This window comes from Spermophilus citellus (genome assembly GCF_964194105.1).
Source record: "Spermophilus citellus genome assembly, chromosome: 3".
Classification (NCBI taxonomy): Eukaryota; Metazoa; Chordata; class Mammalia; order Rodentia; family Sciuridae; genus Spermophilus; species Spermophilus citellus.
The window spans coordinates 164,776,648-164,800,723 of record NC_138184.1 but is presented as its reverse complement, the minus strand read 5'-3'; the positions used below and the strand labels follow the sequence as shown (position 1 = coordinate 164,800,723).

The 24,076-nt window shown below is 32.3% G+C and overlaps 1 protein-coding gene across 1 annotated transcript in view; it reads right to left on the bottom strand.

Annotated features, from left to right (window-relative positions):
- Positions 1–8,786: 8,786 nt before the first annotated feature.
- The window catches only part of SEMA3D (semaphorin 3D), a 196,515-nt gene continuing 181,225 nt past the window's right edge, over positions 8,787–24,076 (bottom strand). The window contains exons 18-19 of the mRNA XM_081286835.1: positions 20,009–20,148; positions 8,787–13,049 (exon numbers count right to left, since the gene is read on the bottom strand). Of these exons, the coding sequence (XP_081142961.1) occupies positions 12,642–13,049; positions 20,009–20,148 (548 nt within the window). The 3' untranslated portion in view covers positions 8,787–12,641. The remainder of the gene's footprint in view (positions 13,050–20,008; positions 20,149–24,076) is intronic.

The following is a 24,076-nucleotide window of genomic DNA, read 5'->3' as shown; positions in this document are numbered from 1 at the left end:
ACTTTATTGAAACATTCCAAACACACACACAGCTGTAAATCTAGGACATAGCAATTTTTGAGTTTCATCTTAGTTGAAAATCTTTTCCTTGATATAAAGATACAAATTTAAGCTAACGTTATTGGTTGCACAGGTTGTTCCTGGGCATCACTGAGGCTGTAGACCAATTCCTTGAGGGATTAAAACAACTGTCCACGCTTACAATGACAAAGGGAGAAAAATCAAATTCCCCATCTCTCCACATGGCTAGAACCCTGTCCTCCTCTTTTTTGCCTTCAACACCATCCTCCATAGCCTGTCACCAAGATGTAAGGAAATCATTTGACACACATAGTGACTTTCATTTCTATTTTCATGGGGGCATTTCTAGCTGATGGCCATTTCTTTTTCTGGAGCACAAACCTTTATTGACCTTAACTTCATCATAGTTCATATGCTTCTCCCTATCTTGGCGTCCAATATACCAGATTCTGATGTATCATATAATGACCATTCCACCTAAGTCTCAGAACTTGAGTACCAGCTTTCATTCACTTTGCCATCTTACTGGCCTTTGACTTGGCATCTTTTCCAGGTTTTACTCTGTGTTAATTCCCTGTCATCTCAATTGCTATAGTTTTACCTATTTGACTTTCCATCTCATCCCAGTCCCCTTACTCTATTCACTATCTTCATTTTTACTTCAATCTTTGATATATTAGAGTCTCATAGTACTCATGAGAGTGGACATGCTATATATGGGTTTACGGAGTAAATGCACAACCAAACATGTAATTGAAACTTTCTATTCAGTTAATCATGTTCACGCTTACTCTGGAGGGGTATGGGCTGTACAGATGAAATGATTGTGTTCCTCCAACCTTCATACACTGAAACCTGATTTCTAATGTGACAGTATTTGGAGGTGGGCCTTTGTAGGGTGATTAAGAGAATGAGAACAGAGTCCTCATGAATTATATTGAAGCCTTTTTAAAAAAGGTCTTTAAGAGTTCCCTTGCCCCTGAAGTGTTAGGTTTCAGTGACAAGATGGCTGTCTATGAACCAGTACACATGCACTCCCTTACTAGACACCAAATCCACTGGTACATTGATTTTATACTCCTCAGCCTCCTGAACTGTGAAAAATAGATGCCTGTTATTTATAAGCTATCCAGACTATAGTATTTTATCATAAAAGTCCAAATTGAGCAAGATAATATGTGTAAATCAAATGAACAAGTCGTTGAACATTTGTGACTTGGAAAATTTTGGAGACAGACCAGGAGGATGTTCTAGAGTGTGGCTAGACTAGAAAAAAACATGGAAAATGAGCCGTGAATACTTGCCATACCCAGACACTCATACAAAAGCATAGGCTTTCCCTTGTACTTTTTGCTTCTTTTCCCCTGGCCAGATTAATATCTTGCCTCTCATATATTAAAGCTGACAGTCAGAGTGATGAGTAAAGATTGCCTACACAAACACACTAAAAACAAAAATCTATAGAGTTTGGATTCTGCTTCTACATAGAATGCTGTCCTAAAAGAAATATGACTGATCCTATTGCTCTAGGGGTATCTCTACTTCAACAGTGATGTGGGAACATTCTGCAGAGGTCCAAGGGGAAAGTAGAGATACAGTATAATAAATCTGTCTATGTTACTTCATTTGGTTTGGAATATTGAATGATTGTGTAGTACATGTTCATTCACAATGTGTTCACATAATAAATTCTTGTTAAATGAAAGAAACTGATAGGAGATAATTTGGAATAAAGCACAAAGTATTGAAAAAAATGTCAGGGTTCCACCCACTAGAAATTTCTCATTTACAACATTATTAATCTCCATCATTACATCACTTTTTTCCCATTTTCCTCCAAGTAAACTAAAATCTTAGGACTATATGTCCTCTTGAGTTTATTGATTTTTATAAATGCTCATTATATTAATTGCCTGAAATTTTCTTTACAATCTACTTGTGTCTGTGTAATCAAGGGAGTGTAATCAATCTTACACCTCTATTAGTATAGAATATACAAATGCTGTTCCAGAAAAAGGACAGCCTATTATTGATAGTGTTACCTGACATAAGTTAGGATTACAAACTTGGTTTCATGGAGAGAAAGTGGTCTCTACCAAAATTAAATGTAGAATTAAGTTTTCTAAGCCTCTAACAGAAGTGTTCTAAACTGCCTCTTTAAAAAAAAAGCCAAAATTTATTTAATTTCTTTAGATATTCTTATTGTTTAATTCTAGGCAGAGGAAGAGTAACTTTTCACCAACAGACACTTTCAGACTTAGAAGGGGACCCCCATTTGATATTTATTTGAAATTTACTCTGGAAACCAAAATTGATTCTAGCTGACAGGCTAATGTTAAAATACAGTCATAACTGAATGTTTATGAAAGAGATGGTTTTAACTTCACAAATGAGAATGAAAACCATTTAGAATACTGTTAACTGAATTTATTAACAGAAATATTTCAATCAATCCCATAACAACTATCTAGTAAACTTTATGATTGCATTTCCTAAATCTAGGGTAATATAATGACTCAGAAAATCTTTGGAAAGAATATAATCTGGAAGGTGAGAATAAGAGAACAAATGAAGTTAAACATAAATATGTTACTACAGAAAATTAGTATGGCTAATTTTTATCACCTAACAGTGATAGTAAGTATAATTTCTTGACTGTATTAGTATGACTGATATATTGTAAGAACAGAGTTTAAAGTTTGGACTTAAGAGTCAAGGCTTTCTTTATCATTTTCAGCTGTAAGGCAAGACAGAGTGGATATTATAGTCACCCAGCTTGGGTTCAAACTCCATCTCTGTACCCATGTGGCCTCAGACTACATCTGTAAAATCCAATTTAATTTGTACTGATTTCACAGAAGTTTGTAGGGATTAAATGAGCAGTAGAATTAGTACCAACTATATGCTATATTTGTATGAATAAAAACTGTAAGATTTTTTATAAGAAAAACAGTAAGATTGTTTTATTTATATTAGTAAATATAAATAAAAACTTTATTAGATAGCTAAAATATTTTAATATTGTTACTTATGTTACATTTTAAAAAATCCTTATTTGGAAAACTTAAAAAAAAACATACAGAAGTAGAGAGAGAATAGCAAGCTTCACTGTACTCATTATATAGCTTCAAGAGTTATCAAATGTATTTCATCTATTCTTTAAAGTATTTCTTTCTTTGAGAGAGAGAGATAATTTTTTAATATTTATTTTATTTTTTTTTAGTTTTCGGCGGACACCACATCTTTGTTTGTATGTGGTGTTGAGGATCGAACCTGGGCAGCACGCTTGCCAAGCGAGCGTGCTACTGCTTGAGCCACATCCCCAGCCCTTTAAAGTATTTCTTTAATCATAGTAATCATGCTACTTATATTTCTTCACCTGAAAAATAGTCATATTAATTTCCCTTTGATTCATTTTTGCACACTAATTTGACATTAATATTTGTTTCTTTTTGTTTTATGTTTATTTCTTGTGTATTAGAAATTTTAAAATCCCATCTGAAGTCTTCATCTTTTAATTGATGTAGTTAAGTCCTTTCATTTGTTCTAAAAGACATTTTAGACCATGTTCTGCCATATAATATTTGATTCTTATAATATTTCCCCTTTGCTCCCCACCTCATTTTTTTCCCCTCCTGCTGTCTCCTGGATACTAATTACTTGCTTCTGTTGGTCTAAATGAAACTTTAAAAAATGTCCTTAGGACATATTCCTATGTATTCGCTCTTACTGATTTTTGTACTTATTAATATCTGTATTTCCTCACCAGTAAAATAAGAATTGAGCACTTTTAGTTTGCTTTGTTCCCTATCACCTAACTTACCACCATGTTGACATTGTTTTCTGAAGTTTCTTTAGGACTAACAGAAAGGGATAAACTAGAACCTTATCCAATTTACTCTGTTGGCCAGAGATGCCACAAAACACTTTTCTGTGTGATTTAGTTTTCCTTGGTGAGAATAAACAGAAAGCAATGATGAACTGTACAAATACGTTTGGTTTAGAGTCCCCTCTCAGATTTCCCAGATATAAACATCAGATAAATGTGAGATAATTTTCTACACAGGAAAATACATTCATTTTAATAATTTTGTTAATTAATTTATATATTTCATATATAAGATTCTGTTATATAAATGACTATAATTTTAATGAATATTAAATATCTATAAAATGATTTTTGTTATTTTTGTTTTTACATAATTCAAGAAAGAAAAGACATCCATGTTTTGCTAATGGCTAGGAATGTGTTTTTTAGGAGAGGATTTCAACAGATGATTTTGGCTTATTATCTGTCAAATTACAGATATCATGGGTTCAAATTAAAACCCAAACTCTCATTTATTAGTATTTCACTTTTTAAAATGCACAACTTACCTTAAATAATTAATTTTAAGAGTTCTAAGTCAACAATAGAAATTAACTTTATTTTTTTGATATTTAACAGATGTGTAAATATAAACAATATGCCTATTTTTGAGACAATAAGCACAATGAAGAGTGAATGAATGAATGAATGAATGAATAGTGTTATAATTTTGTTTTGCTCTCATTTAGCATTGAAACTGAAAGGTCTAGTAGAATATTTTTTTCCAAGAAGATTTCATTTAAGACTTTTTTACACATCAATGTAAGTCAAAGAGGGAAGCACTATGGCAAAATGAAACAAACAAACAAAAATAACATTTTAACCAAGGACTAATTGTAGAGAAATCTATCTAAACTTGATTGTGCCATAAGCTGAAATATTTAAAGCTTTCTTCAAAGACTTCTTCAAAGTCCCTCTACAGAAAAAAAAAAAAAATCCATTACAAATTATATGGAACTTCTGTCGTCTATCAGTTGAAACTGTAGTCATGGAGTTTATGACACTGAGTGCACCTGAATCAAAGAGAAGAAAGGACCAACAATACCAGTTTGTACTTGTCTTTAAAACAGATGAACATTCAAAATGAAAATAGACCTTCATCAATTTACCAATTTGCTTTAAAAAGAAGCACATGGTATAAGAATTTTAGAAAATGCTTCCATTTGGAGGATTTTTTTTTAACAGAGGAACTTTTTCTTACTAGTTTCTTAAATAATGAATCATAATAGTTAAGGAAAACTTTTTTGTTGTTTTGCACTGCAGGTTTAGCTCTTTTTTAGTTGCTAGAGATTGCAATAGATATTAAGAATAGAGGTTTAGTCTTCAAGAAATTCAGTTCCTGGTGTAAGACATAAGGAAAATTCATACATTTTTAAGCTCTTTGATACTTTAGAGATATCTCTTTGGGGCATAAAGAAATTACTGATCAAGATACACTGTAATATGGGCCCCAGATTTACCACGACTTTTTGCTAATGTTTATTTCATTCCCCATTACATTGTTTCTGTATATCAAAAGCCAGCAACCAAAAATTAATCCCAATTTTTGTTTCATCTGAGTGCCAACACTCTGAAATTCAACTTTCAGCAGACACTCTTGAGTTCATTGCTGAGACCTTGATCTATCTCTCACCTGAATCAGTGTCCTTATACCTTCTATCATTTTTAAATGGCACTACTGTTCACCCAGTTGAATAATATTGACACCAATGAGCCACTGTTTATTTTTGCTTATTTCTCATATGGGAAAGTGATGAAATCTCATTAAGCCATTTTTCTGCTTAAAAACACTAACATGTCGGCCTCTTGTCTGCAGGATTTAATCTATCTAGTATGAATCAAAAAGTTCTTAATAATCAGATCCTTGGCTTTTTGTCCAGCACATGAAGAATGTGTGGCAATTCTCATGCTTTGGCCACAATTAACTGTGTCCACTGAATTGGAAGAGTACTTCCAAATCCTATAAAGCCAAACTATAATAACACAATTATGACAGGAGAATCAGAGATAATTGCACAACATAAATTAGTTTCAATATATTAAAAGCTTAGAGGGATATAGCTCATTAAAAATATTTTCTTAATTCTAAATAAGAACATCCTAACTGGTAAATTGGGTTTTATATTCTCCTTATGCAAGTTTATGAACTTAAAATCAATACCTTCTAAATAGGCTAATCCTTACTCCTAAAGTACATGTTTAAATATACTTCTTCATTAGAATTGAGAATCTGTGAAAGGCAAAAATCTTGGGCTAAGTTTTAGTCTATCTCTATGCATAAACAAAATTTTCATAGTGACATAAAAGTAGAAATTGATATAGAGCCTTTCTTTAAGAAAATAATGATTTGTGGAACCATTATGTTGAGCAAGATATAAATATTTCTCTTCAGTCTTCTGGCTATATAAAGAGCATGAGTGAGTTTATGATATGGAAGCCCAAAACTCTATATTGAAAACATCAACCTTGAGTAGTGTTAAATCCAAAAATGGCCAACTCAGTTCTGTTAAACCTTTTGGCATGTTAAGCACATAGTTCCATATCCTAGATGCCTTAGTCCTGTCCATAACAGTATGTGGGTATTTGAAGATTAGACATAATTCTTGGGTCTGAATCTTTGAGGCCAAATAAGGTCCTAACTGAAACAGTTTTAAAATAATCAGAATGATGAGAAAAAGTCTGTATTTTAAGAGTAACTAGAATAGGAAGACTGTATCTACTACATAATGGCTGAATATTGAACATTTCTCTATATTATTCTTTCCTCTTTTTGTCTCTTTGTTTCTCCCTCTTACTCTTTAGAATTTACCATGGAGGAAGTTGTTCTTTTATTGAACTGTAGATCCTTAAGCTTTTTTTTATTATGAATGACTTAAAGGACACAGAATTGTGTTGAGATCAGTATATTAATATGCAACTTTGTCAAATTTTAACGTATTTTCTCTATTGCTTATATATTCTTTAAAGAAATACAAAATTACTGAAACAGCTGGAGCTCCCTATGTCCTCATCCTCTCCTTTGTTTATTAGAGAAAAATCTATTTGGGATTTAATGCTTAAGTTCTCCAGAAATGTTTTTGTATGTTTACTTCTTACATATGAATATATATATATTCATAAGTAATATCATTTGCTTCTTTAAACATGATACATCTAGGAAAACTCTGCATTCCTACACTCTTTGACTTTTTTTTTCTTTTAAGTTATGTTATTGAAACTTTTCTATATTGATAAAGGCAGTTCTTTTTCTTCTCATTTAAACTTTTTTATCCATTTAGTTACTTGATTTTAACTTATGCATTCTCCTTTTCTTGAACATATAGGTTGTTCTCTCTTTTCTATTAGAATGAATCTTGCAATATACACTTCTGAAAATGTCTTCCATTGTGCAAGTGGAGAAGTTTCTCTGCAGTGCATACAACTTGTGCAAGGCTGACTGTGGTAGTTTATGCCTGTAATCCCAGTGACTCGGGAGGTTGAGGCAGGAGGACCATAAATTTGAGGCCTGGACAGTTTAGTGAAACCTTGTCTCAAAATTAAAAAATAGTAAGGGCTGGGGACATAGTTTAGTTGTAGAGTGTTCCTGAGTTCAACCCCCCAGAACTGCAAAAAAACCCAAAATAACAACAATGACAAAATGGGGTGGGAGCTCTTCTTGGGATATTTGAATTTTTAACTTCATGGAATACTGCCAAATCATTCTCTGAAATGTGTTTTTTGTAACAATGTATATGCAAAGTAGAAGTATATGAACTTCTGAAACAATTGACAGTGGTACTTTATTTGCAACTTCCTTTCTCTGGGCAAGGATTTTCTTTATTAATAAAGCCATGTAGTGCAGGCATCAAGTAATAGCTGCTTTTCAATCTCAATTTAAAAGTCACATTCTCCATTATTCTATCTTGAGATTAACTTATCTCTTTCTGTTTTCAAAAAAATGTAACTCAAGTTTTCTCAATTATCAAACTTGTCTATATTTTACTTACAATTATAGTTTAGACCTGATCTGAGACCTAAGTATGCTGCTATCATCTAAATGTCTTGTGTCCCATTCCTATTCATGTATTGATATTCTAATGCCCAAATTTATGGTATTAGGAAGAGAGGGGCCTTCTGTGAGCTAATTAGGCATGAGGACAAAAGCCCTGATGAATGGGATCAGTACCCTTATAAAGGACTTTTCTGACTTCAGATCTATAAAAAATAAATTTGTGTTGTTTACCAGCTACTCAGTTCATAACATTTTAGTATAGTAGCCCAAACAGATTAAATCAAGTAACTTTTATAAAATTATTTGTACTTTTAAAGACTACATTATTCTAAAGTCATGTTTGAAGTTTGTCTGATTAATTAGAAAACTGGATGTTTCTTAGTACTGTGTGTCTATATGCTCTTTAAGTACCATATTTGTGGGAACATTATAATATATCTGTTTGTAGATATCAAGTGTCATTCATGTGTATAACAAGTTGGACATATAATTTTCTGTGAAAGTAATTCAAGAAATGCCTTTGTTAAGCAAGAATATGAGCAAAATATATACCCTAAAAGAAGATAATAGATGAGTATTTTAAAATTTCACTTATTGGATAACAATTGGAAATCTTAAAAGAAGTGGTGACCAGTGGTGATAATGTTCATCACAGTAAATCAAAATTTAATTAATCACAATAAAGCTTACCCATGTAATTGTATCAAAGTGGGAGAGATGCTTATTCTTTTCTTTCATAAATGAAATCATTGCATATTTACAGTGGAAAAATATCTATTTAAAATTTTCAGGACTTATTTTCCTTGATATATTATTTCATTCAATGCTATGCATAAAATTTATTTGACATATTTTCAGTTTAAAAAAAAACAAATTTGCACACAAACCAATACTGTTTATGATCATAAAACACTAATGTTTGTTTTATTATAATACAACCAAAATATACATTTAACAATTTTCAATTATTTTATAGTACAAGACTACATTTCTTTTAAAATAGCAAAATAATAAGTTCAAAATTGATTGCTAAACACTCACAAAACCAGGATTAAATTACATGATTAACTATGGCCTTTGACATATATTTGCCCTTTCTTAAAAAAAAATTATCTCAAACTTTTTATAAATACTGTATACTACAAATGCTTAAATGAGAGGTATAAGTCATGTGCACTTTTAATGTATAGAAACTGGAAATTATAGATATTTATTTCTTTTAACCTCACATGTAAGCTGAATTACTTAAGTATTTTTATCATTTACTCTGAGAAAAATATACCTTTTTATAAAAACATTTCACTTATTTTTTTCTTTAAACTATCTATTCCCAATAAGGTGAATCAATTAAATCTTATTATTTAAGACAAAGGTGACATTCTAAGAGGGTATTTCAGTTTTGATTCCATTTGTCTTAATGATAGATATAAAATATATCTCATGTTTAAGCAAAAGAAAATTAGTGTTTAATAAATGATCTTGTTTAATTTTTATTGATAGAAATCTGAATGACACCAAATTGTTCTTAAAAATTCATTTTTGATAATTTTTTTTAAAAAAGAGACTCTTAATTTATATTTTAATTGAGTCAGCAGGAATAAAAAATGTATAAGAAGAGCCAAAAATAAAACCAAAGAAAATTTTAAAATAAGACCATTTTGTAGCCAGAATATTGTTAATGAGCATTATTTTAAACAACAAAATGATAAAATTGTGAATTACACTTCTACTACAGTTGTGGCTTTTGCAAATTAGTAAATTTTTTTTCTATGACTATTTGCTTTTCTTAAGTAATTTGGTTAGTTTGAATTTGGTTAGTTTTGAAATGTTCATACAGTTATATGAATATAGTGTTATGATTTCTAAACAAATTCTGAAAATTCCCAATAAATTGTAAATGAATGCAGACAGGCAGGATTCCACTTAGCAGTATAAATAGTTAGAATAAAGTGCAGGCAAAAAAAAAAAAAAAACCCACAGAAGGAATTCAAAGACATGTGTATTGAAGGTAAGGGAGAAAAATATGAAATCAAGCATAAGTAGCCATTTTAAGATTCTGTCCAGAGAGAGCTGATTTCTTAGAAAATTTGAAACTATTAACAATAATTTTCTTTTTTATTATTTCAAGCCAAATTTGGTAAAATCTTTAGTGGTAAAGAGACACATACTGTGTTTGTAAAGTTAATATATTCACACTGTTTCTCTAAGTGATTTGGATTTATGATTAAGAGGTTCAAAAATTAAATGTTGTTTCAATAGCCTGTGTTTAAAAATACACATAAATCTTTGTTCCCATGTTTTGTTTATAAAATTTTATTTTACTAATAATTTTTCAAATATATTTTATGCAATCATCATGAATTAATAATTCTGTATCCAAGGCAGTCAGAATTATAGATAGAAAGCATAAAATAGCTTTCTAAAATGTTATCTGATCACTAAGACTTAAAAACTACTTGGACATTCATATTTGAATGAAAATAAAATCTATTTTTACAAGTCAATCCTAACTAGTTACATTTGAGCTTCAGATAATTTTTCCAGAATCTTCCATATTTGCATATTACTTTCTGATGCACAAATATTGAAATCTTAAAAATAAAGCATGTTCTGTCTTACTTTGAGCCTGCTATGAGTTCCTGGGACATTCTTATCCCAGAAAATTGATAGTTACAAACATTCACGTATGATATTCAGTTAGCAGTCTAACCCTGCCACAGCTATTTTTATGGATTACTTTTTCAGAATAATTCATTCAGGTTCACTTCTATTAAAACTGTTCCTTAATTTTTTCTTATAGTAACATTTACAAATATTCATGAGTATAAGATCAAAAGAGGGCACTCAACATCATGTATCAGTGTGACTACTTTGAGATAGGTAAGCAATGCACATTAAAAAAAAAAAAAAAAAACGCAAGACACAGATAATGTTCTGAACACAGAGACAGTCACAGGCTCGGAAACAAGTGGCCCTCTCATCACTCTAGTTCTCACAGACTTTTCTTTCAAGACATGTAGAATGCATGAGAAACGAGCAACGTCTGTTATTTAGGTTTCTGAAAAGCTGCCTTCCATGTGAGGAAGTGACTAATTTTTCATTTCACACTATAAAGAGCGTGAAAAGGCAAAACAGAAGAAGGCTAAGGGTTGTGTGTTGTAAGAAGGAAAGGTGAGTCTTGCCTAAACAGACAGGAAAACCACCATACGTATTCAGAGGGAAAGTCAAATTAGAAACACTTGAACAGGATAACAAAATATGAAAGGTGTTTATGTTAATGCTGTGAGTTTATTTTCTTTACATGTGGTAGGCTTATTTATTGTTAAATTACTAAAACAATGCTACTTGAATTGCAAAGTATCACCTAGAAATTCAAGAAGGTTGTGCGAAAAAAGATGTGTCAAAGAGTTAATTTAACCCTTTCCGTTGTTAAAATTTTGTTATTTAGCAAATACATATCCCCACTCCCACCATGGTCTTTTACTTAATTCTCTCTTAATGTAGTATATATTGTTCTTTGCTAGTCACTCAAATATAATCCAATAATCCAATATTCAGGAGAGAATAAAGAAAGTGTATGAATATAATATACAGAGTATGATAAATACTTTGAAAAAAGAGAAGAAACACATACTGAAATACCATTGGTTATAAATAAAATATGATCATCCTTCCCATGATCCTTTAGAAATTTGACTTTTCCTCAGACTTTTGCTAGAAGTTTGTTATAATCCAGACTTTTTTAACAGATAAATTACAAATTGGCAGCTATTTATGCTCCCAGTGAAAGGAGCTCTGTTGCATTTTGTCCTCTTTGTGATTATTCTTCCTTTGTGAGGATATGAGTTTTTCCCCAAAGCCAGGATTTATGGCTATCTTTCCTTCTGTCTCCTAACAAATCCCATCTGCCTGTCTTCCCAGTAGGGTGTAGTATACATGGTGATGTTTCCCTTATTTTATTAAAATATTCCCCATATCTTATTAAAATATGTATTAAGCATCCTATCCCTGTAGAGCTTAGCATATATTCTAGAAATACACAACTAAGAACCAATTTCTGTCTGTGAACTTATTTCTCCTTACAAATCATAAGGAATCCTGGGAAGTGTATTAATGCCCCTCAGTAAATCAATGTTGCAGTAGACTAAATGCAACCCTTGTGGCCTGAAAGAAATAGTGCACCTCTCCAAATTCCCACACCACACTGCAAGAGCGAATGGCTCACTGGGAAAGTTCCTGTTAATAATGTGAGCTGTTTTAATTTGTGCCTTCCCTTTCAGTTCCCTCCACAAGATAACCAGGTCTAGCAGTGGAATGATTTATCTTTTCATAAGAACATAGCACAACTGCATGGCAAACTCCATGCTTAATGGACATGCAAGGAAATACAGCACCTCAATACAATATCGAATTTGATGCATGCTTAGCTCAATTATTTACAAGACATAATGGATTCAAAAATTCAAAATAAAACATTTGCAAATGTAAAACTCCTATTTTCGGGATACTTCTTGCACTTTGCAGATACAAGCTTAGTTCTTGGAAAACTTGTTCAGATGAATGATTTGCCCTTATATTATTCCATATTCGCCACATATAGTCTTATTGAATATAGATTGCTTGTTCTTGTGTCTTATCAAAACTCCATAGAAAGCATTTATGAGTTAGTAGGAAGGATGTACAAAACAGAAGACAGTGTTTTTGCAGGTAAACAATTCTTTTTTAAATTAAGAAAAATTAGAAAACTACGTAGCCACAGCTCTAAGAATCATCCAGTTCTCGATGATGCCTCCGATTTCGTTTCTTCTTCATTTCCTGCATGTGCTTCCACTTTGGGCCTCCCTTGTTTCGCTGCCTCCGCTTCTCCCTGTGCCACATCTGTTCGCAGTACTGGTCGAGGCTGAAGTTCGGGCTGCTAAGGATTTGGATGTAGTCTTTGTATCTCAACCGTGACTCAGCCAATAGATCCTTGACCTGCCCCTCCTCATGCTCTGCCCTCTGGGTATTTTCCATCTGTTCATTCTCAATGACATTCAGAGTCAGTTTCACGATGGTGTGGATGAAAGTGTGCTCTTGCGCTTTGCAGTAATACATCCCAGAGTCCTTCTTTTGCAAACTTCGAATCAGTAGCCCATATTCCGTTTTGATGATCCTTTCATCGGGTTTCAACTACAGAATTGGAAAAATGCAGGTAATAAATTAAAAACAGAGAGGGCTATGAGCAAATGAAAACAGGCTACATAGTTTTACTTGGATGAATCTAAAAATTATATTCCCAGTGTCTCTGTCATCAAGCATAACATCATCAGCCAGAACTGAAGAGGGTGAAAAAAATGCAAACAAAGTAATAGCCTCCAAACCATATCCTGAATTTTTTACATTGGTATCTTACACAGACTAACTGAACCTTTGGAACCCAGTGAGTTTTCCTCTCAATACACAGATGGGAATGAAGAAGTTCAAACAGCACTGAAGTAAAACTGACCTTTGCAGAGATTTCAGATAGCAATTGGTGTACTAAGATAAAAAATTGTCATGCCAATTTCAGAGGAAGAATGTGACATTAACAATCATTTTGTACAAAAGAAACTTTAGTGCATGCTTCTACCTATAATGTAGAAGAGAACAAACACTCCAAAAGAAATTTACTCTGTTTTCTGGATATCACCAAATAAATGACCTGAATAGCATATGAAAGCTGTAAGTGGTGACCTGTTAAAAGTCAAGTAGAAAGGCTTGCATGCAGCTTTTGGATGTGGGAGCTGTAAGTGAGCAGGCCCTTAGTCAGAAAGTTAGCAACATTCCTATGGACCAAATTTTGATACTGTGTAGATATGTGATACTTTAGACTATGTCATTTGTAGAAATATGTGCCCTACCTCAGTATTCACTAACATGGTAATGTGATTTCAAGTGTGAGAAAGCACCATGAACAAAAAGAACCTCCCCTGAAATGTGATGCCCTTCATCCTTTGTAGCAGTTTTGCTGAAAGACAATTCAAACACGAAGCTTGCCTGGCCCACAGACTGGTGTGAATAGTGAACTATCTTCAGTAAAAGTAGAGGCATGTTTACCAGCACGAGTTCCCTGTTCAACTTGGCGTATTGTTGAATGGCTAGGCATGAAGTGGAAGAAGAAGAACAACAAAGAAACCTGGACTATTTCCCAGTTTACACATCTGCCCCTGTATTGTAGACTTTTACTTGATGAAAATCAAGGAAGCATAAAGATTGTTAAATTAAATTTATTCACAGTGGGTGGACTATACTTTGCATCTTTATGTGAAAAATATGTAGGGAAAAAATCCCTCTAATTCTGGAAATATGAGAAAAGGAAAAGAAACATTTCTGGCTACTAGCCCAGTTAACTAACAAGTATATGGCAAACCACCCTCTGTGCCAGTGGAGTGCAGCTGGCGGGGTACCATTTGAGGCCAAAGGCAGGTCACAGCTCAGATCCCTGGTTAATGAGGCTGAATGGTCTCCGGCCTGTCTTTACTCTGCACTGAAACCACACCATCAAGGTTTTGTCTGTTTGTTTCCCTTACTTTGTGCAATTAGTGTGTTGGATATATAGTTTTCTTTTCCTAATGGATTTATTGTGAAGGCCCAGACATTTTTAAATGCTACAGTAATACAAACTACTGAATCCATTTACATTTTCCTACACCATAGGAATCCCTGCCTAAAATAGATGTGAATTTGTATTTGTAAGGCTCTAAAGGGCCAATAACAAAGAGAAATGCAATTGAACACACTACATACACTTGTTCTATTTAAATAATTTCATTGTAAGAATTATTTTTAAAAATTTAAATAAATCTTAAATCTCAAAATACTGGCTCTATACATTGAATTCTGGTCTCCACTGGCTCTGCTTCCTATGATGATTCACTTATCTTCCCTATTGGCCTCCCATCTATCAAATTGGTGTGTAGCATATGGTGTATTTAGGGGATTAAAAGCAAAGCTCTTTGAAGGTGAAAGTGTGAAGTATTATTAGCAACATTATAGACTACTGCCATGTTGTTTGAGAGGTAATATTCTGAAGCTTTTATTTCTGTAATTCCCTTAATAGAAAATGGACTAAGGCTACTAACATGACAAAGTGGGTGACTTCAGTTCCAGTTCATAGTTAGATTACCTTTATACAACCTGTATTCTTGATAATATTTAAACTGCATTTAATGTGGCTTTTGGAGATTGTCACAGCTTTGTCTCAGTACTTATTTATTGTTCTCTTTAATCCTCTGACAGGAAGAAATTATGACTTTGACTTCACACATATTGTGCAACACTTCATCATTACTTCTGCTATTCTCTTTTTGTCTCCTGTTTATGCTGTTTTATCATAAGATCTAGTTCCCTTTCCTCCTTTCCACTCTAACTTTGTTCCCCACAGGACTCAAAATTTCATAAACACCTGGCTTTTCTCTACTTGGTCATGATCCTTCACATTTTCTTTCGTCCATGGAATGCTTAAGTTGTTCTTTGTTTTTTGATCTGTAGATGGAAAACTTGCCTTAGCAGATTTTGAATTTTATATATTTACCTGCTGCCTATTAGATCATTTAATCAATTTTTGTTTCCTTTCTAAAAATTTCAAAAATATGGCTTTAATGAAAAGGCATTTTAATAAAACATTTTGAAGTGATATCTTTCCCAGGATTTTCACATTTTAGAGGCAAAAACTGTGACCAGAGTTAGGAAATTGATTAACATTTGCCTACTTTACATTCTTGCTCTCTGTAAAGCTTTCATTCTGTGCTAGAATAGGATGCATTATGCAGCCTGCATCTCCACAGTGAAATGTCAGCACAGTCCATTTAGAAATGCAGCTCCTCTATAGAGATAATGTAATCTTTGGTCACTGATTTAAGCTCATGGAATTCTCTTCACTCTAGAAGTGATATGCAGAAACTGTTCTACCTTACAAATCAAAACCATGCTTGAACTGGGATTGACTAACCATTTGCCTTATGAGAACAAGTATTATATATTTGGCATTATTAAATGTAGATCTTCAGTGAAGGGCAATTCATTTAATGAAAAGAAGAGAAACAGGAAAAGGACAAAGGACATTTAGGTACTAAGCAGCAGACAAAGGTCAGGGCCTTTATCTCTAATAATAGTGCCTAATGGTAATTCCTTTACAGATAATTCACCTGTCAGTTCTTTCATACTTAAACCATTGCACATGTCTTGGAGGAGACTAGGGCCTCAAGAATACGTCCTTTCTCTAAAATGCAGAAAATATTACTAGAGACATGTTAGGATTAAATAAGGTAGAAGGATCCTGGTGTGAAAAAATAAATTTTTGTTTATTAAAATGTTGCAAAAAAATTATCTCTATTTAAAATAAAGCAATGAAAGTTTTCTAATTTCATATGGGAAGAGGAAAAGGAACTGGAATGGAATAATATGCATACATATTTTAAGTCTCAGAGTATACTTATACTAAATGAATAATTAATTATAATTTAATATAATAAAATATGAAGTATAGATGTAGAAATAAAATCATAAATAACTAGGAATATATATATATATATATATATATATATATATATATATATGCTTCTCATTGTGACAAGGGTCTCAAAGAGTAATGACTGAGAAATTATCCAGCTACTAAATTATTAGATTTGCCTATAACAGATAAAAAAATTTATAGAAAAGTCAGGAATTGTTAGGAACATAAAACATCAAGATTATATCAAAATAAGTTATTTATAATATGTACATCATTGTTATTAATATCTATAATATATAAAGGACTTGATGAAAGCATTTGAAATTATCTATCAATAAAAACTAGCAAATGATAGGCAAAGCAATTCATCAAATGCCACTCAAACCAACAGCTAAGAAACAATGGTGTGTTCATATACACTAATAGATAGTACATAATATGTTTCTTTATATCAAACTGGTAAAAATTTTCTTAAATTGGAACACAATTTTGCTTCTTTTCAGAGTATGCACTAATATGGTGATTTCAATGGGAAATTAGCAAAATGTGGTTGTTTACCAAAAAACATAAAGATAACCAATGTCTTCAACTGAATTCTTTTCCTCCTAGGAATGTGCCCTAAGAAAATAGAAAAGTACAAATTGGACAGAGGGAAGCTCATTTTTTTTTCTTAGAGAAAACATGAAGTATTTTTAAAAAGTTTGGTTACTTATGACCATGGGTCAGAGTGATAATGGAAAATGCTTCCAGCACAATGATGAGCACTGTAGTGAAACAGACACTAAAATATTACTCTGCTTATCTACACTTAGTGGCATCCTAGTTCTTCATGTGTTATGCAATTTTAAAGCCATTTACATTGCTTTTATGATAAAAGAACAAAAATAAAATAAAGACCTGGGAACAGAGAAATGAAAATATTTGAAGACGTTTGAAAAATGGGAAAATCCACAGAGAAAATGCAGTATGGTAAATGGCATGAAGTATTGCCTCCTTTATTCATTAACATCCCCAAAGTTCAACAGAAGCTTGGGGACTGCCTATTAACTTGCTTAGTTATAGCATAAACATCATCAATTTCAAGAACAGCTTTATAAGAAAGTCAGCAGATAACTGACTCATGACCTCCCCAACAGCACCCAACTGTGACACAACTCAGTAAGGAAATGTTCTCCTCCTGGCAGAGAATAACCTGGTGACAGCCTCTGTACCACAGGAGATCATGGTCTGTCCCTCAGGCTTTTTTGAGTGGAGGAAAAGATTCCAAACTGTGACCTTATGGGTAAGGAACAGAAGGTATCCTGCTGGGAAAAGTGCTTCATGCAGTCTGAATGTTGCCCTTTTCCTAGCTCAGGAAGCAGAATTGCATATCCTGGACTATGTGAAACTGGCCATTTACAAAGACAGACAAAAACAGTCCAAACATTACAGCTAAGATACTTTTAAGTAAGATTCAATAAATACTCTATTTCTGCTCCATTGAAATTCATGGAGCATGGTACCATCATGACTATATGGTATACTGTTAAAAGGTACATTAAAGTAATGCATAGCATTTTCAGGAAAATGAAAGATGTGAATGCAAACAAGCACAGACAAATGTAGTTATCTGCATTTGGAAGATACACAACAGATTACATTTGCTATGGAGGAAAAAAAAAATCACTGATTGAATAGTTATTTTTAACCAAAAGAAAATCATCAAATTTATGAGCTATAAAATTAAAATTACTGGCTTATTAAACTTAATATTAAAATATTTCAGTGTAACTACAAGCAATCTGCATGTTAAAAATACAGATAACATTCTTCCAATATTTCTTGGATAAAAAGTAAAAACCTTCTATTTTGAAATTAAATAATTAAATTCTATATCAGATAATGTTCCAATATATAGGTAAAAATGGGAATTTTTAAGATCATGTTTAGTGTAAATATGGTTCTGAATAATCTTATAATTTCTGAATGTCAGTAATGATGAATAATTGAGTTTTATTGGATAACTGTGACATAATAAAGAATGGAGTTATTCCCTTGGTATGGTATTAAGTACATAGAATCAACATTTTGATAGAAAAATTATCCTTGTAGATCTTAAGTAAAGATACTTGTTTTCATGTAACAGAAGAATTATATCATTAAATCAATTTCTTATTACAAAATTTGACCTTGCTACTCCAAAGTTTTTAAATCTCAGCAGTATTGACATTTGATGTCAGATAATTCTTTCTTGCGGGTAATTGTGCATTGAAGTTCTGTGTATTACCTGAAGTTCTGTGTATTATCTCTGACCTCTACAGACTAGATACCAGAAGCACCCACTTACCACCCACCCACTTAGTTTCAATGACCAAAAATGTCCCAGGAACCTGCCAAACATCAGTCTTCTCAGAGAAAAATTGCCTGAGATTGAGATCTACTATCCTCTACTAATGTTTGATTACTTACATTTACTATTCTTAATGATAGTAAATTTAACAAAGAGGTTGAGAAAGTGACAGCCTGCTCATAAAACCTAGGCAGTCAAACCAATGGGAGGGTCATAATTTTCTAAGCATGTGATCAGTATTATTTCTTATCCCACATATTGTTATTGATAGATAGTATATGTGATATTATTGTATACTTATAAGAACTCTGCTTTGAAATTCTACTTTGTCATATGTGTTATCTTGTTTGCTTTTCACAGTAATTTTTAAAGTTATTTTGTTCCATTAGGAAAATTCTGGCCTGAGAGGCTCAATTATATCAACACATCAGGTTCATGTTGCAAATCAAGACATCTATCCAGAATCCTGCACTCAATCTATTATTCATTACAGCAGCCTCAGTTTAATATTGAGAGTTCTAGAATTCTGGTCTGAGCATCACTGCTTTCTTTCTGCCACTGTAGTAATAATCAACAATGACAAACAATTCTGCCAATTAACCATTGTTATATGTCAATCAAATAACATCAGTTCATGATTTCCTAAGTTACCCAAATAATAATATTAAGTTCCATAATACACAAAACCTATCCATGTTACAAAATCCCCATGAAATATTTCAATCACATTTATATATTAGGAAAATTAGCAGAAAGAATGGCAAAAATTAGAGTAGCCATATTACATTTCCCTCTGTTGATTTAATTTTAATACATGAAAGTGAGAAGGTATAAGTCCAAATACTTATCCAATAAATTTTATCATATGATAAAAATAGATATTTGTATTTTCATACAAATTTGACATAAAATTCATTTTGTAATCTAAATTGAATACAATGTGATTTAAAATTTAATATGCTACTACAGAGAGAAAGAAGATTGTCTTATTCGTGGAGTTGTCAAAATCTTTATGAAATAATAATTTTTTAAATTAATATAAATTTATTTTAAAAATTCACTCTACTTTTAAATATATTTGACTAGTGTATTTGTATTAAATTTGACTAGTGTATTTGTATTAAATTGTCCAATTTAATAATGCATTAAATTGCCTGATTCTCAAAGCTATTGTCACCCTTTGGTGTTAGCACGAACTGTTATTTTCCCCTTTATCAAATAGTGAGTATATGGCACTAAAAGTTGAATATATCTCATAGCCAAAACTCAATTTAAACTTTATACTATTTCCCTGAAGGTTAGCATTCTCTGATGATGATAACTCACCTCCTCTCGTTGTTCATCTCCTGTCCGCTGGATATACCACTTAATAGATGCTTGTTGGGATTTAGGTATACATTCCAGAAAGGTTGAATTAAATTCAATGCCGAAAATCACTTTTTCATCAGCAGTTTCATGACTAATGCCTAGAAAACAAACATGGAATAAAAGATTAACCTTGACCTGATTGTAAAAGCAATGGGAAAATAGAATGATTCAGAACAGATGCCATCAGGAAAGAATCATGCACATTATTAAACAGAAAGGAAATTCATCCTATAATATTATTACCTTCAAGTCAAATATTATCCAATAGATTGATTTTTTAAAACTCTACATTTGTATTGTAATTTTTACTATTTCATCACTATATTAACAATTTGCAGTTTTGGTTGGTTTTTAAAAAACAATTCACAAGATTTAATTCTAAATATACTTTTTCTCTAAATATAATCTTTAGCACATTTTAATGTTCTAACATTGTTATATAAAATATAACTAATTATGTGGTTACTTCTGCTATTTACTGTACTTTTAAGAGAAATTCTAATTGAATGGGTCCACAGAGATGACCAGATAACATTTGGAAATTTTGATGTCAGAAAAATTAGTACAGTGATATTTGATGAAATTCTGTGATTAGAATACTGCACATAATCTAAGACTCACAATCTGGGCCTTATTTGCATTTTCTACCATATTTTTTTTCAGAGATTCTTTAGCCTGACATGCATTTGCTATGAGATAGTTAATGGGATGCTAAGAAGCAGCATCTCAGACAACTTATTTTTGTAAATCAACTGCACCATCTAAAATACATTTCATCCAGAATAGCCAAAGTCTGTGTCCCTTGTGAAATTTAATATCTGTAGCTTAAATCAAATAAAAAATGGTGGCTGCTCAGCTTGGCCCAAACAGATATTTTTTTCATCACACATTTAAATATCTCCATTCTACAAATGGTCCTACTTTAGCAAGTTAGACATTAACCAAGGACTATGGTTTGAGGGACCAATGGTAATCCTAAAGAAAAGCACACAAAATTCTCAGCAATGGCATGCATGCACATCCATCCCATGACTTGTTTTTAAGAAACTTCTTTTGAATATATTTGTATATTTGAATATATTTGTATTTGATTAAGTCAAGTACATTAACAACTTTTGAATTAACCTTATCTAACCTTCACAATGGTTGGATTCTATTTAAAATTTCTAACTCATCAACTGTCTCCAGCATTTCAGCAGATTATATCTGCAATTTTCAAAGTTAATAAAATCCTAATGCACAGAAGATCACAAGTGCCATTGATGGGAGAGAAAGACATGGACCACTTCATAATAACAAATACTGAGAAAGGGAATTTGTCAACAAAGCAGAGAGTACCGCATGTTGACTGTCAGGTTATGAGGCAAGCAATCAGAAGAAACTCAGACTGACTCAAGCAAAGAACTGGTCAATTCAGTAAAGGAAAAATTAGTAAAATATACTGAAAAACTGAAATAGTAAACAAATAGTCTGAAATCTTTTTTTTCAAATCAGAAAAAAACATACCTATAACATAGTCACCAAAACATTTGTTTGACTGAAAATAAATTTATTGTTGTTCCTATAATGCTTGTCTCATTTTTCATTTTTAAAGTTCCCATTTTTAAGTTTCAAATAGTATATGTATATTTAAATGCATATATATGTGTGTGTGTATGTAATTATATATATAAATATGAAAATCCTATTATGATCTAACCTGTAAACATGTAAAATTCATATAGAATAGTATTTTAAAATGTACTATCTTCCTTATTAAGTGTAATATAATTTGGAATGAGGCATTTCAATTTCCACATTGATGGCAAAAATTGTTTTTCACAGTAAGTGTCTGGAATATTTCTTTATATTAAATATATGGCATTGAGGTACAAGATTTGGTCTGGTTTCCATTGTCAAACATAGCTAATCTACATGTATTGATTTTATATCATTAGTAATCACACTATATCATAACATTTAGCAATTAGTTAATTTAAAAAAAGAAAAGAAAGAAGAAACAAAGAATACATCTATTTGTCAATTATTCGAGAGATGATTACCTAGTAAGTACTACAAGCATTTATGGTGGTTTAGACTCAAATCATCTCCTTTCTTCTTTTCTACAAGTTAGTGTCTAAATTTGCCCTTTTCTCTACATTAAGACTGTAACTGCTTTAGTTGTAGGTATTCTCAAAGAAATTATTTAACTCCCAAAATTGACTCTCAGCCTCTAGCTCCTCCTAGTCTAATCAATTATCCATAAGGAGATAATTAATTTAATTAAAAAACTTTTCTGAGAAATATGAAATAGCTCATCACTTGGAAAGTAAACATAAATTTCATGGAATAACATGAGACTGCCACAAATGTAACCCAACCTATATGAGGTCTTTCTGTTTTTGTTTTGTTATGTTTCTAGTACTGGAATTGAATCCACTTGTGCTTTACCATTGAGCTACATGCCCAGACCCTTTTAAAATTTTATTTTATTTTTAATTTTGAGACAGAGTTTCAGTAAAATGCCAAGACTGGCCTTGAACTTATGATCCTCCTGCCTTAGACTCTAGTATCCTGGGATCACAGGCAGGTACCACCATTCCAGGCTTTATCTGGTTTTAATTAATATTACTTTGTAAAATTTAGTTTTGTCTTTAAAGCATACTTCAAATGCTACCCATCTGAGTAGGCTTTCCTTTACCCACCCATTATAAAAACAGTCTTAGGTGTCCAACATACTAGGATTATTTTAAGTGCCTGGGTAAATATGGCAGGTGAAATCTCTGACCTTAAGAAACATATATTCTAGTGACACAGACAAAATAACCAAGTAAATGAAGAAAGTATATAGTATGTGGTATTATCTGCTACAAGAAAAAAAGAAAAAGAAAGAAAAGAAAAGAAAAGAAAAAGTAGATTAGGCAATAGTAAGTAGAAAGAAGAAAAGTATTTCTGATGGCAAGATCAGGAAAGGTCTCTGAGGGATTAACATTGAGGCATAAAATTGCATGATATGAAAGTGGAGCTATGTGAACTTCTGAGGGGAAACACAGGGGACAAGAAATACAAACAGCTCTGAGGCAGGAAACAGATTGGTGCTCTTGAAAAAGAGAAAGCCAGTGAGGGGACCATGCAACAGTATATGAGAGAGGGTCAAGAAGGTGTTGGGACCAGGTGAAACAGTTTCTCACATGCCATGGTAAAGACTGTGGATTTGTACTACTTGTTCTAAGAAGCTAATGAAACATTGCTAGTAAGGTAATGATGTGATCTGACTGAAGTTTTGAAAAGACTACTCTGGTTACAGAGTAAGATGTAGACTGAAGCAGAGCAAGCATGGAAGCAGGAGACCAGAAAAGAGGCTACAGAAGAGGAATCGAGCTATCAGTGAAGATGAGGAAAAGGACTTATTGAGAAGTCGGTGGTAGGACATGAAAGAAAGAAAAGAATAAAGATGTGACTCTGAGCTGCTTTTTGACCTAAGCAGCTGGATGAATGGAAGTGCTATTTATTAATATAGGAAAGTGCAGAAATACAGCTTTGGAGAAGATAGCAAGAATTCTTAGACATATGTTGGAGATGTTAACTACGCATTCAGAAGGATCTATTAAGTAGGCATGCAAGCATTCCAGACTGCCATTAGGGACGAGCTTAAACTGGACTATGATTTTAGGAGTCAAATAGCTTCTGATAGTACTAAAGTGATGAAATTAGGGGAAAGAACAGATGGAGATTGAAAAAGTGGTTTGGGTCACTGGAAAATTTGTTGCAAATGAAAAGAAAGGTTGAGAGTACACAGAAGGTGCAGTCTGCAAGGTAACAGATAAACCAGAAGGATGTAGTGCCATAAAAGCTTAAGTGTGCAAGTATACCTCCTCTCTGAAAAGAGAAAGGCTTGATAGTGTTTTCTGATTTTTCTATTGTAAATACCCCCACTGTAGCTGACTGCAGCTACCAGTGGTTTAAATCCAGCTCACAAAATAACAAAGTAATAAGCAACAGGTTTCATAAGGCTACAGCATACCACTACAAGGAAGTTAAGGGGAG